At 40.4% G+C, this 14,703-nt stretch overlaps 2 protein-coding genes across 5 annotated transcripts in view; both read right to left on the reverse strand.

Annotated features, from left to right (window-relative positions):
• Nucleotides 1-796: 796 nt before the first annotated feature.
• Nucleotides 797-6,749, reverse strand: fam133b (family with sequence similarity 133 member B). Of its 2 annotated transcripts, none has more exons than XM_035183452.1 (11): nucleotides 6,566-6,749; nucleotides 5,616-5,713; nucleotides 5,091-5,169; nucleotides 4,877-4,990; nucleotides 4,755-4,787; nucleotides 4,507-4,578; nucleotides 3,855-3,953; nucleotides 3,614-3,655; nucleotides 3,397-3,489; nucleotides 2,337-2,387; nucleotides 797-1,507 (listed from the first exon to the last, which is right to left on the reverse strand). In XM_035183452.1, exons 1-11 carry the CDS (start codon nucleotides 6,587-6,589, stop codon nucleotides 1,412-1,414), a joined length of 801 nt encoding a protein of 266 aa, XP_035039343.1. In that variant the 5' UTR covers nucleotides 6,590-6,749; the 3' UTR covers nucleotides 797-1,411. The 2 variants fall into 2 exon arrangements, with proteins under 2 accessions (XP_035039343.1, XP_035039344.1); XM_035183453.1 differs by having other exon boundaries at nucleotides 3,614-3,652; nucleotides 6,566-6,747.
• Nucleotides 6,750-7,893: 1,144 nt separating this feature from the next.
• cdk6 (cyclin-dependent kinase 6) overlaps nucleotides 7,894-14,703 on the reverse strand; it is a 37,544-nt gene continuing 30,734 nt past the window's right edge. For all 3 annotated transcript variants that reach the window (XM_035182897.2, XM_035182898.2, XM_035182896.2), the window contains exons 6-8: nucleotides 11,624-11,674; nucleotides 11,250-11,385; nucleotides 7,894-11,114 (exon numbers count right to left, since the gene is read on the reverse strand). In XM_035182897.2, the coding sequence (XP_035038788.1) occupies nucleotides 10,962-11,114; nucleotides 11,250-11,385; nucleotides 11,624-11,674 (340 nt within the window). In that variant the 3' untranslated portion in view covers nucleotides 7,894-10,961. The remainder of the gene's footprint in view (nucleotides 11,115-11,249; nucleotides 11,386-11,623; nucleotides 11,675-14,703) is intronic.

Below are 14,703 nucleotides of genomic sequence, written 5' to 3' on the forward strand. Positions count from 1 at the left end.
CTTCATTCATAGAGAACATTTCAGCACAAAGTACAAAGTGCTACACAACAGAAATCAAATGGTTACGTTGAGAAAAAAAGTACATATATAATGATGGTAATAATAATGACTTCCTGGCACCTTAAGTCAAATCAGGAATGTGCCTTCCAAAGGAAGTACGATTTTAGCTGAGACTTTAAGAGGACACGGTCTCAGACAGCCTCATTTCCTCAGGCGATTCACTCCTGAGCCTTGGGGCCCTGAAGACGTGCTTTAAGTTTCTCCTTTTTCTAAAGCTTTTACAAATGATTGACAATGGCTCTTGATATCTTGTGTGCCCGACTAATCTTAGTTATCTATTACAACACATCTTGATGGGAGTTTTTTCTTCTCTCCTAATGTTCAATAGTTTTATCCTGTTTTTTGTAACATTTAAATAAAAGTGCGTGTGTTTTGTTATTATCCATCTTGTATAATAATATGAAAAGGGCAATTCTGCATAAAAAGTGTCTTTGCTTTTCAATACTTGAAGTGTACTTTCATAATTCCCCAGCATTTATGCATGTTGAATCCTGCATTTAATCTAAAGAGAGAACCGTTTCCCTCCATTGAATAGACAATACAAATCTTTAAACTGTAACAAAAGAGGAAATGTATGGAGACATAGTAAAATACAGATGTGTTGCTCTAGTGCTTGTTGATATTAAAACCAAACTGGGTCTATGAGCCTCATCAAGTCATAAAGCTATAAAAATCGATTTATCAAATCATTTATCAATGAAGGAAGCGCAAAAAAAGATGGAGAAATAACAGCAACAAAGGCTAAAACAACACTTTATTCATTGCCATTGTTTATACATTTACACTTCAGTGTAACAACCCATCTAACGGAACAGTCCTCCCTTGTATAAATATTGTGACTGTGCAGCTCACATTTCTTATCACAGGTCCAACTTCAATATGAGGCTGGCGAGAGACAACAGGTGATCAGTTCTGCATGCATAACACAGGCACAAGCGTATCAAACTCATGTAGCAACAAGAAATGTCAGATCTCAGGTGAGAAGCAGAGGGCGTGAACTCCTAAGAGGGGCCAGCACACTGAAGACAAAAGCCAGTGCCAGCCACACAAATCTCAGAGCTGAGGGGTTGGAAAGAAGTGGGATTCACTTCAGTTCGGTCGTCGACTGTAACTCAAAGAACAACCATCTACGAGAAGCATGGCGATAAAAGTAAACCAAAGATATGAACCGGTAGTTGCCACTTTGAGGGACCGGTGGGTCGCCGTCGTTTACCCCCCAGCATTCCATGTCTGTAGGTCTCCTTGATCAGATGCGATGACCTAGGCAGGAGGGGAGTTTTTGGCGGTCAGGGCATAAATAACACTACTAGTGACCAGCCGGGAGACGGTGAGAACGGTAAAGCCACAGTTATTAGTCGAGCTCCAGGTCCGACTGAGGTGCTGCCTTCTTTTTCTTTTTTCTGCCATGTTTCTTGTGCTTCTTTTTCCTCTTCTTCTTGGATTTGTCCTGAACACACAAAACAATTAAGCACAAGGCGTTTTCTTTTGCAAACAGCATCCACTTCACAGCTGGATCAACAACACTGGTCGGTTATACTGTAGTGAATTTATGGTAGAGTAGACAGACGATGCTTACAGACATGCACTGAATTAAAAAATATTCTCCTGAAATTTCTCGCTGCATGTGAGAACTCAAGTCAGCTGCTGCGAACATTTTCCAGAATTTCTCCGGCCAGCCCCCCAGTAAAAACTCTGGATTATGTCCAAATGAGCCAATGCGAGAACACAGCAGGAGATCCTCAAGAGGAATTATCTTAAGCGTCTGGGCATGTTGATGAAGTTTAACAGAACAGACGCAAAACCGGAAACATAATACAATAATTTCAGGATGAAAAAGAGGCGTCGTACATGTAGAAGACGCTGACAAAGATGTCAACTTGGAAAGACAAGATTCGATAGCTGTTGGTGATAAGGGACGATGCCGGTTAATGTGCTTTAAACAAAAAAGATTTCTGTGTTTTTGCAAATGTGTCTGGGCGGAGAATCTCCTGCTGCGTTGTTCATGTGTGACATTCAAACTCCGGAGGAAGACCGGACCTCGTTGTACGGACATTTTCTGGAGTTCATGTCTGAAAACGGCTGCAAAGGCACAATGATTTCTCCTCAACAGCTTTATTTGGACGTTTTATTGCAATTAACTCTTAACAATTGAAATTCTTCCATCACAGCTATTAATCATTGCTACAGTCATCCGATAAAAATCAATATCCTATCTGTATTTGATCAAGCTTAAATCTTGTTTGTACACTAGAATGGAAATTAAATAAATTGCTCACTGTGATTTTGTCTCTTTCCTCGCTACTTCTCTTTTTCTTCTTGGCTTCAGCCTGTGGTTGGGAAAAGTTTAAAACGAGACCATAAAAATCCCATTTCATGCAACTGTATTTCACAATACTGGTATTGCCACAGATATATTCATCAGCAAAAGTTGTTAGGTTTACAACAGACTTGTACACCTGACCAAACTCAAAATGTCAAATGTTTCTGGACGAGATATGACTTCTTCTCAGTTGTTGAGCAAAACTAGGAAGCATCTCATATTCATGGTCAATTGCCTTTCTAAATCAGCAGCAGTTTCTTTTTCCAGGTGGAAACTTTGACGAGATAAAATTGATATCCTGCAAATTGATCCAGAAATCTCTTACAGTCTTTCTGATTTCACTTCAACCTTAGCAGGTGCGTTTGTGAGGAACCTTGGAAGTGCGGCGTTGTCTGCGTTTGTTTTGAATGATCGGTTCCCAAGTCCCAAACCTTTCTCTGTACATGTGATAGAGTGAGTAAGAGTGTGGGGAGGAATACATCTGAAACCGTACTCGGGTTATTGCGTAAATGAGCAGTGCACTAGATGCTAACCACAGACAGTAGTTTCTTGCAACAGAGTAAACCAGAGGTTAATCGCACTTTCACATCAGTCGGCAGTATAAACAAACGTGATTGGCCAATGGGCTTAAATGGTCTATGATAATATTTGGTTTTTATTTAATACCAAATCGACTAAAATATAAAGCATCTCGTAGACTCAAACTTAACTATACAGTGTGTAGTATTCCTTTAAATAAATAATTGCGGTATGAATTTGATTAAATGAGATGAAAGGAAGGAATACTTTCTGTTGTAATAAGGAGAAATTAGATGAAAAACAGGAACATAGAAGAGGAAGGCCCAATGATGGATCATCTAATTTCACTCTGCATTTGACTGATTTATTAATCGCAACAGGAACTTCTGGTCTACACATTATAGAGGCAGGTAGAGAAAGAAACGCTATGTTGAATTTTTCCAACATTTTATTGCATATCACATACATATAATAAACCTTATATGAATAATACTTACTGCCTCTTCCCCCTCAGACTCCGCAGAGGACTCTGAAGACGAGTCTTTATAACTTCGCTCTACCTTCCTTCTTCGCCTGCGGCTCTTGTCATCCTGATTTTAAATAAGAAATGCAACGACTTTAAATTCCAAAGCTAAAACGTATCTGTGGAAATAAACACATGGACAGCAGAACTATTTCCATCAAAAAGTTAGTTACTATACAAGTCTAAATTACCTTGTCTTTGTCCCCTTCTTCCTTGATTCTTTTCTTTTTCTTCTTGGAAAAAAAAACATTTAGATCATCCTTATAAATTTTTTGTATCAGTAACTCTATTGCTCAATTGTTTGCTATAATTTTAAAGCACATTTAAAAATAACAGTAATTGATCCAAATGAATGTGACTTTACTTAATGCTGGTTTTACTACCAGAAAATACTGGATTTCTAAAACAAGGGAAGCTATAAGAAAGAGGAACCTTGATGTCAGCATCTGATTCTTCCTCTGAGCTGTCTGAAGCTCTCCTGGCTGTCGGCTTCTTTCTCTTCCGTTTTTTCTTCACACTCTTCTTTTCATCCTGTAAACAGAAATGAAATCGGTTTAATGCTGCAATTTGTGGAAGACAAAGCTGTGATGTTGAGCCATAGAGCAGGACTGCTCGAAGAGGAGATTAGCCTTTTTAAAACTGATCAGTTTGTATTTAAAGGGCCCATATATTACACCTTTCTAGGATTTAATTTGAGGTATTTGTATGCCCAAGATGATATATCAGTGGTTTTAAGTCGAAGAAATAGCTGCAAGGTGCATTTCTAAACAACCAATTTGCTCACACCACCGCTCCTCTTTTCAAATCCCTATTCCTCACATTAACCTACAACTGAGCAGTCAACAGTTTATTTGATCAGTCAGTATTGTGCCATCAAACAGAGCAGCTTTGGGTATTAAATGACAACTTGTTTTTTGTCTTTATTCACAGGAACGATGTCTCTAAATCACAAAATCCAAAACATTTCATTTTCTCTATCTGAACCCATTAAAATAAATATAGAAATTCCTTCGAGGTGTCGCTGAGATATCACGTTCATGATAGTGGGACAGATCAGGACATCCCTAAGTTTGGTACTACTTACCTCATCTTCAGATTCGGAGACGGAACTGCTGGAGGAATCAGAACTCGATGAAGAAGAGGAAGATGAAGAATGCTTGACCAAAACACAATGAAAGCAGGGTTCATTAGACTTGAGGTTATTTGCTTCTTTGAAATTGGAACATTACATTGGCAGGATTCAACTGAAGACCATTTCAAAGAACAACAATATGTGTGTTGGATGGTAAAATGGCAGAGTTGGCTATCGAAATAGTGGAGGTCTCTCCTCACCCTGTTGGATTTCTTCTTCTCTTTCTTCTTTTTCTAAAGACAAATAAACACAAAAGTATGTAAAGACAAGTTTTAAGAGTGAAATCATTCAAATGTCAGGTGACATTTTTTTTATACCATACCTCTTTTTTCTCTTTCTTCTCCTCCTTTTCCTTGTCCATCATCTTTTTCTCTTTCTCCTTGTCAATACCAGCCAACAACTTCTCTCGATTTTTTGCGAGTTCTTTTTTCCATTTCTAGATAAAGAAAACATTAACAATTTAAAAATATATATATTCTTCCACAGTGAACTATAGTGATTATTAATAGTCAATATGTCAAGTGATAAAAACATACCACGTTCATTTTATCCTCAAAGTCAGCCAGGGCTCGAGAGCCCTTCTTCTTCTTTTCTAACTGCTCCTTTAACTCTTCCCTAAAGAAAATGAATCAGACGGAATACAAGTTATTGTGTAAGTTTTTCATGTCAACATTTCACTGGCTGCTTCTCAGTTGAATTTTTGTCTCATGCAATGTTCAAAAATTATACAACTTAATAAAATAAATTTGAAACTAATTTTTCAAGAGATCAGAGTAAACGAAGATTCTTGTGTTTTCCTATTTGTACTTTGTCCCTTTGATATAGAATTGAAAACATCGCACTTTCCCCCCTCGCAATGGCAAATAATGCATTAAAATTTGCCTCCATGTGGCTCATATTGCAGATATTTTCACAAAGGCGATCCAATCATCTGAACTGTATCTGATATGACAATTTACATGCAAGGATTAAGAAAATGCGAGGAAAATGTCGCGTCATATTTTCACTTTTGTTACCAAAGAGCAAATGTTTGCCACTGGGAAGGTCTGTCCGCGACTCACCATGTTGGTCGAGGTCTGCTCAGATAATCCTGGATGCTTGGTCCAGCGTTCTGTACCGGCCCCCTGGCTCGTGCAGCAGCAATGGGGTTAATATAAGCCTGGCACACCAAACAGAGGAAAGCATGTTACACACTTCTTATGGCGTTAAATGAAATACAATCTACATTAGGCACCAAGATCAAACAGTATAATGTCATAATACATCCATATAACGAGGATCAAATGTTATGAACATGTGTTTAAAGTAGGGCAAATAAAAACGGATGCATTTAATACCAAAAAGGATTAATTCATGCTTTAGAGCAAATATTAAATTGACCACAGCAGATTTAGTTAAATGAAGCTTATTCACTTTCAATGGAGATAAAAATCCTTCATTTTAATATTTTGGGGCCTTTTTTTAAAACCGTAAATAATGCAAGAAAAACACATGTGCAACGAAAACAAGGTGTTAACGTGGCAACTCGCTGCCGCAAAACCACTGGGCTAATATCACACATTGGCTCCCTAGCATTAGCTTCTCTTGTCGTTAGGCTCTTGTTTTAAAATCACACTGCGGTGATCGGGTTTGCATCATAGACTGTAAATAAAGAGGTTTGTGTGCGGCTCTGCAGAACAACACTGTGCGCAGCGTCACCACGTCAAAACACTGAGCTAAAGCTAGCATCTACTGCTAGTGCAGCTCCACTGCTGCTAGGTGCCGCTAATGCTTTACTCCAACATGCAACGTGACAGTTAAAACCTGCATTAACTTGCATCGATCGAAAAACATTTGACCGCATTTGCGAAAGAGTTTTTTTTTTTTAACGCAAGGTTTAAATGTGCACCGACTAGGCCCAACACAAGAACACAAGGCTGGCGTACACATTAGCCGCTGCGCTAACGCTGCTTTTGATTAGCATGCTCACCGAACGTGCTAAGCTTGCGGGTAATTTAGTGACAGAACTCACCACTCGATTGTCTCTCTTGCCCATGTCAGGTCAGTGCGGAGGAGACGTGTCCAACAGAGAGACAGACATTAGTGTTACCTTGCTAACATTGACGTAGCCACATCAGGCTCTATGTTTATTTCTCTTCTTCGGCTGCTCCTGCTGCTTCCACTTCTTCTTCTGGGGAGTTCTCCACCGGCGAACATCTCACGTATCGCTCTACTGCCACCCTCTGGGCACGGTTGTCACTGAAACAATTTAATTGAAAAATGTAAATGTATTTTAACTATAAATTTATTATAACACGTTTCATACTATATATAATCATTATTGTTGTTAATATTATTAACAATAATATTAACAAATAAATAGCAAGCATTTTAAACAAATGATAGATTTGAGATTTTATTTAGCACAGATTAAAATAATACATGAAATAATCATGAAATAATATTATACAGTGGGGAGGCAAAAACCCAGTTGGCTTAATTTGAAGCTTCTACCTAAATATTGTTAAAATGTCAAGAAATTAGAAAATACAAATTTGACGTACAGAAAACAATAAGACTACCTATGAGAGTCAACAAATTAATTATCATGTAGTGTTGTAGTGACATTTAAAACAATGTTATTTTAACATTATAAATTACATGAATGGTCAGAAGAGGTTTTTGTTAAAACCAAAATGGAGAACGAACAGTCTCGAGTTTTACCATCCAGAGCACTGGACCACCTCTAGTGGTAGAAACCAAACACTTCCACTCAGTTCCAGAGTGAAATATAAAGTGTCCTCTTCTGTCTTTGAATGCGTTTTCTTGTTGTGCAGCCCTTTGTATTTTAACAATTTGTTTTCTTGTTGTGCAGCATTTTATAATTTGTGTTGAAAAGTGGTATATAAATAAAGTTGTTATTCCTATCTGTGTGATCTGGAAGAGGTCAAAAATGAAATGCACTTTTTGTTATATTGTTGATTATAACCTACACACAGGCTTCTCAGTAAACTGCCTGGAGAAGGTCTTGAACTGTTTTTTCTATTTCTGATCAATGTGGACATCAGTTCTCGTTTACTCACCATGGTTCAATTAGCTGACAGCACAGAAAGCGCTTTACGTTTGATGCGTTAAAGGCGCAGTCAATGTCAAAGTTATGTTTCATGTGTTTAATGTCTACAGAGAAAGATTGTGCTCTAATTTATAAGCGACAGTCCAACATGTATGAAGGTGCATCTGTTCTTTTGCTGTGACTGCATGACGGCATGACTTACAGTTACAAGTTGCTGCATCTGGTGTACACATCCCAAAAATAAATGCATTTGAACGATTATCAAGCTTATAAACGAGTCGACAACCTTCGTAAAAAGCTGCTTTTTATTCAACTGGTGCAACACAATAATAAGACACCAATGCCTGCATTCATACATAAGTATAATGCCATGATTGTGGTGTTCCTAGTCTCAAATTTAATGTGTTAAAAACAAATGTGACACAGGAACTTGTGTGTTTGTGTGTGTGAGAGATGCGAGTTCATGTGGTGGATCAAGACACGTCGGTTTCAAACACAGCGAACGTTTTTCAAAGCTCAACAGTGGACTTCAGTTGTGTGTTATCAATACGAGACTGAAATGTTATTACAAGCTGATTAACTCACGAGGAAAGCTTTACAGTGATTGTATCAAGTGTAATGAGACGAAGGAAACCTGTTTGTATTGTAAACCTCTACGCCTAAAGTATTTGGAGCTCTCATTGCATTGTACGCACCACTGACACCAGATATGAGTCTTTATCAAATAGAAAAATTCACACAGTGCTTAAGTCAAAGCAGACAGTTATACATGGATCTACATCGTGTTCGCCATCTAACAATTAAAACGGTTTCTGGCATAAAACAGTTCATACAGGCAGTTATCTTCAGACAGTAATGACTACAGTAACATATATCTGATAAAACAGGAATGACAGTAGACGACCATCGTGGTGGAGGAACAGTTTGAAAAAAAGAAAAACCTGAAGGATGATGAAGGTGATGTGGTCAGTTAGTAGCCCGAGGATGTGCAAACTGTGTCCGAGAGATTCGGACGTCCATAACAAGAACCTGAGAAAGTTAAAGGGGTGTATGTGTGTCTGTGTGTGTGTGTGTGTGCTAGCAGCACTACCTGTTAAGAAAACCAGTGTTAAAATATGTTACTGTTCTGCAAGAACTACTACATACAAAAATACAACTCTGGATAACTTGCTTTTTTTTCCTTTGCTGGTAAAAATTGAACTTGAATAAAAGAGGACAAACTGAAAAATAAAGCAAAAAAATAAAAAATAAAAACTGTACAGAAAATAATTGTGCATTATTTCATTATAAAACCACTGTAAAATTGGTAGTCACTCTCAATCCAAAGTAAATGAAGTTCAACAAGCACCCACAGAACCCGCCCGACATTTTCAATAGAAAAAATACTCTCGCCGTACGACATTCCACTGACCCTCGCTACTCTACGTCTATTCCATTTTTTTCATGACATTTCTATGGGCTGACGATGCACGTATCAAAGGTTGTCCATCGTTGCAGCTTGTTCTTAGCACTACATACTGTACAGTACCAATGCCTATCATTTATACATTCCTTACATTGTCAAACTATTCTTACACAAATTCTATAATCATCTACAAAGTTGGTGTAATTGGTGTAAGAATATTATATGCCCCAGCATCTTAAAAAAAACAAAAAAAAAACAAGTAACAAACTTGACAGGAAAAAAAAAAGCATATAAGACTTGTCAATAAAATTAAAATTAAATACAGAATATTGGCAACAATACTATGCCAAATGTTTTCATGATGAGTAGTGCTGGTGGGACTTTCTCCACCTATTGCAAGCCTGTGCATTACTGTATCATTCAAATAGTAAATAATAATTGTATTTCATAAGGATAAAAAAGCCCATGACGGCAAAGACTAAAAAGCAAGTCATAAAACACCGAGTGAGTGGCAGGAACTTTTTCTATAAGGTTCTTTCATCATTGTCTCAGCACCGATATCAGCCCAATCATAATGATGACGACGAGTCCCTCGAAGAGTGCAGAGGCCATTAGAATCCCGCTACTGGTCTGCAGTTACTCAGGACATCCTCAAGGTGGCAGTGATATAATACATATATGACAGGAATGATAAGTCACGACATGGCAGCGAGTGGTTGGCTTGTGATGCCTTGTAATGGTTCAAAAATGGGCAGGCGTGTGCCGGAGTGCGCCAATGTCAGTGGTGGTGCACACGCCAGATCCGACGCCATTCCACACGGGCTCCCGTACGGTCTGGTACCCCCCCCCCTCCACCTCAGTCGAGAGAGGGCTCTTGCAAGGCTGAACACTGGTCAGAAAGAGGCCTCTGCGTTGTGGCCTACACGGTTCGGTCCATCCACTGCCACCAGTCAGTCTGAGATGCAAGTGTCTTTGCATTGCTTCAACACAGTCCATCATCAACATTTTAAACCTAAAAGCAGCAATTACAATCCATCAGTTCATGGAAGGAGGATAGCTTTGTGCATCAGTTCAAGGGGGCGAGAGCGTTGGCGTCGTCGTTCCCGACGCGTCAAGACTCTCTTCTTCTGAGGACTTTCCCAGAGCGCCGTACATTGACTATAAAAGGTATTTGCCCCCTGTGGGTCTATTTCATGTTTCTGAGTTTATGCGCAACACGGAATCACAGTCGATTAAGCTTTTGTTTTAACGCTGAATTTCAGAAAAACATCTCTTTCTCGTCAAAGAGAAAACAAATCTCTGAGGTTGGATAGTAGATAGAATCTCATGTGTGTCATTAAAATTTGTTTTGTTTTTTTGTTAAATGCATCTGCTGCAGCTATGGACATAAACTACACTATGAATAGATAGACATTATGAAAAATGAGGAGTCATTGGAAGGAGATCAGTAAAATGTGGAGGCAGTGAGTATGGAGCAGAGTGAGCTCAGTCTTTAAGCAAAAAAAGGAAAGGGTGCAATCACAATCTAATCAAGAATTTCATGCAGAACTTAAAGCTGCTGCTCAGTCACACTCTCCATATAACTTAACAGAGCTTATGCACGTTTGCAAACAAGAAAAGTAGCTTTCTTGAAATGTGCAACACTGATACAGATACTACACAGATGCAAGGCGGTGACTGATGCCTAAGGTCTGATAAATATTCTGAATTTTGCACCCTTTCAATCAGTTAGTTTGTGTTTTGTATTTGAACTTAAAATTTTCATCCGTTTCTACAGGTTTTGTTTTCACTTTGACATTTAATATTCATCCGCCAAACAGAGTCTGGAAAATGTTAATCAACGCACTTTGATTTCACGCTGTGAAAGCAAACATGAAGCAGACGGCAGAGAAGCGAGCTGAACGCTTTTCATAGACGCTGTGTTGGATGACTGAGGGTGAGGGACGACTGTCAAGCGCTCCTCTCCTCCATAGTGGGCTTGTTGCTGGGGATGGGCTGGGCCGCGTACACACTTCTACTGTGGCTGTCCACGCTTTGAAAGTAGGCGTGGCTCAGCGCCGCGAAGGCCGATATCCTCCTGGAGGGGTTGAAGGCGAGGAATTGCTGCGGAAGACAGAATGAGAGAAGGTTGATTAAAATGACAAGAATGATCAGTTCATGTTAAACCTAATGAGCAAACCCAAATATGGTTTGTTATCAAGTTTAAAGCAATACAAAAATAAAAAATAAGGTATCCACCATTAAGAGGGCCCGTCCTTGCTCTTCCATGTCCGGAATCAAGTCTTCTATTGGCTTAGGGGGCCGAGGGGTGAAGGCACTCTGTGGAAGGGCCACTTCCTGGGGCCAGTCCTCTACTGAAGGTACCCCGACAACACTGTGGGATGATAAAGATCATCAGTGCGGCTCCAGTTCAGATCTCAAATATAATATAAATGCTTAAATAACTGGCAGCTTGTATGCATTTTGGTTGGTGAGTTTTGGAACGATGCAAAATGGTCATCATGACTGACTTTTCGGAGAGTTCAATAATGTTTTTGGTATCTTTAATCGAGTCTAAAGAAACGTACAGGACCTCAGGAGTGGTCAGAGAATACAGGGTCGATGTTACTTACTCAAAAATCTTTCCCAGCTGATCAACATCTGAGTTTCCTCGAAACAGCGGCCTGGAAAATGGAAAATAAAAACAGTTGAGTCTGAGTACTGCTGCTGAAACATTTCCACAAGTCTATGTCTATATACAGAATATTGCACTGCTATAAACTTAATGAATAAGTTTAAAACGCACATTGGCAGTGTGCAGCATTAGTTCTGATGTGAGCGTTGATGCCCACAGTGCACTGTGGATGACCAGACTTAAGATATAAGCTTTTGGCTCAAGGCGGAGAGGAATGTGTGACTCCGATGTGAACGTTTGAAGTGGCCGCACAGTCGCCGCTCGCAGATTGTGAGGCGGCGCTGGTCGTAGAGGGGAAGGAGGGAGGGATGAAAGGAGGGTGGAGAGCGACAGCGGGGCTGCTGGTGGTTCCTGCGGCTTTGGGCCGTCTTTTGCATGCCCGTGGGCGGCTGTGCCTGCCCTGGCACCCGCACAAATTCCAGTAGTCATCATCAGCACAGGGCTGCCGGGCCACCGCACAAGGCAGAAAAAGCCTATTTATCCCTTATGTGTGTCTGCTTTTGCTCTCTGTGTGAATATGTGCAGGAAAGTGGGAGGGAGAGGCGTGTGAAAGAACAGTTGGATTATTTGAACAGAAAAAGAGGGATGGGAACTAGACCTTCCAGCTGATGTTCCTCTAAAAGGAAATGAGGTGTTGTTGTTAAAGAGACAACTTTCTTTGAGCAACACAACTCTTTACCAAAATGAGATGAGAATTTCTTTCAAAATAAGAGTATGAAATGGTCTAAAGGGAACCAACTAGCTGTATGCCTTTTTTACAATTGTTCTGTTTGTTTGAGATAATCAGTCGCCAGCAGATGTCAATGTTATGCAGGACACTGACACCTGTAGGTGTGCTTGTATGCATTTGTGTGTATGGATTCTGTATCCAGGCCTCAATACAGCCCAAGTGCAACCCCACTTAACTTCAGTCAGCAGCGGCTGGCTCGCCACCATGTGTTCCCTGTGTTGCAGGAAGCTTCACATAGCTGAACACCCACACTTTCCTACAGACTCAGACACTGGGATATTAGTCACTCAGGGGTATTTTGTGCTTTTTTTCCCCAGCAACTCTCGATCACTTGCTTCAGATCAGGGGTGGAAATGAGTTTTGATTATTGAGGTCTCAAGCTAATGGAAGTCTCTGTGGGTTTTTGTTGTTGTTGCACCACTTCTTAAAACATCTGGACATTTGGAGCAGCTGTGGCTGAGGGTGTAGAGCAGTTGTCCTCTAACCAGAAGGTTGGCTGCTCGAATCCCAGCCCATGCCAATGTGTCCTTGGGCAAGATGCTGAAGCCCCCAAAAAATGCCCCCTAATGGATGCTAATTGTAAGTTGCTTTGGATAAAAGCGTCAGCTAAATGACATGTAGTATAATGTAATGTAATTTGACATTTAAAAACAGGACCGCACCACATACGCAGGTCTTTTGGGGTAAAGCGCTGCACTGAGGTTCGAAAGCCATTCAAGATCAGACCAAAGCAGTTTTGACTGTTGCAAAGTATGTATGAAGTAGAAGAGAAAAAAAATTCACCTACAGCAAAGTCATCATGCCAAAACAAGTAGGGCTGATAATTCCGAGAGGTCCATTTTTAAACCTGGAGCTGTTTGTCGGTTTGTTGGAGGGGGTATGACTGGATTCACATACTGCCGACCACTGGCATGCACACACAATCTACAGTGGAGTGCAAACGCAACAGTCGCACACACTCGAGCAAGCACACACATGCACGCACAAAAGGGGCATCTGCACGTGCATTTGCGTGCACATACAAATGCGCATACACCCACAGACGGATGGCAGTTAAAGGAGGACTGAGAATGGGTTGGGATAGGCAGCTGAGTAACGCTTCCTTTAGTGCCAACACGGCTCTGTCCCACATTCCACTGAGACAACCTCTGGAATGTGTGCATGAGTGCATGTGCACGTGCATGTTTGCACGTGAGAGTGTCAATCTGTCCGGGTGGGAAATGGAGAGAAAGAGAAATAGAGATTGAAATTGCCTTCTTCGTGTGTTAAAGCTCGAGTCAGTGTGAAGTGTGTGTGGACATGTAAGTTTGTGTTTGAATGTACTGTACAAATGAGTGCGTGTGTGTCTTTGTGTGAAGCATGCACAGACACCCACATGCACGTGAGTGTGCGCCGTTGGGTATTTATCAATCGAGCAGCAAACTGTGAGAAAGTCAACACGGATGTGGGGCCTTTCGCGGACCATTAACGCAAGACGTTCAACCTTTTCGATTGGAGGAATGTCAACAAGCAGGCGCTCTCATTCACTGGAATCATGACTCACCCTGACACTATCCCAGTCATGCAGATGCAGACTTGCATGATATTTGCTCAAATTCCTTTCACAACAAGTTTCCAACTCCTCTCTTCAGTACATAGTCATTAAAAGAGTTTTTTTTTTTTTTTGTACAATGGCAGGTTTGACTGTGAAAGTGGAGAAGAAGAGGCTTGAGGGGAAAAAGCTTTTGAAGTTTCATGAGTCATAAGAAAAATGTTTTGAAGTTAGATTTGCACTTTTCTGACTTGCAACATTAGATGACAGGGTGAAAAGGGGCCGTCACTGCTTCAATGGAGCTGCAACATGTGACAGAAAATATGCAGCATCTTCAGGCTGCTTGTTTAGTCCGGCCGTCAAAAACCAAGACATCTAGTTGATTGACAAGAATATAAAAACAAAAACAAAGCAGTGATGTCTCCTTTACAAGAAGAATCACGCAAATCATCAGAATCTGTTGTGCACCTGAGGTATTCACTCATTCCCACAAAAAGGACATTCAATTTTGTTGCCGGACCATTTGCCGTTGGCAGTTACAGTCGGGGCTGTTGTACTTGAGCTGTCAACGATTCTAATCTCCACTGCAACAAAACTGCAAATCAATAAAAAACGTGTTTTCTCGTCTGCTCTTGTTCCGCACTCTCCCCTCAATCGCCTCTTTCTTGCGCTTTCTTTCACTGCTGCTCCCAGGTGCCCTTTAATCTCTAACAGGTGGCCTTTTAAAAAGCCATCTTAATCACCTGCAGAGAGCGAG

The sequence above is a fragment of the Hippoglossus stenolepis genome, chromosome 17 (genome assembly GCF_022539355.2).
Source record: "Hippoglossus stenolepis isolate QCI-W04-F060 chromosome 17, HSTE1.2, whole genome shotgun sequence".
NCBI lineage: Eukaryota > Metazoa > Chordata > Actinopteri > Pleuronectiformes > Pleuronectidae > Hippoglossus > Hippoglossus stenolepis.

Coding starts and splice junctions, on each gene's coding strand:
- fam133b (XM_035183452.1), bottom strand. CDS start 6,589: ATGGGCAAGAGAGACAATCGAGTG. Junction 4,788..4,876: donor AGAAGAAAGAGAAAAAAGAG/GTATGGTATAAA, acceptor ATTTGTCTTTAG/AAAAAGAAGAAAGAGAAGAA. Junction 4,579..4,754: donor AGAAGAAGAAATCCAACAGG/GTGAGGAGAGAC, acceptor GTTTTGGTCAAG/CATTCTTCATCTTCCTCTTC.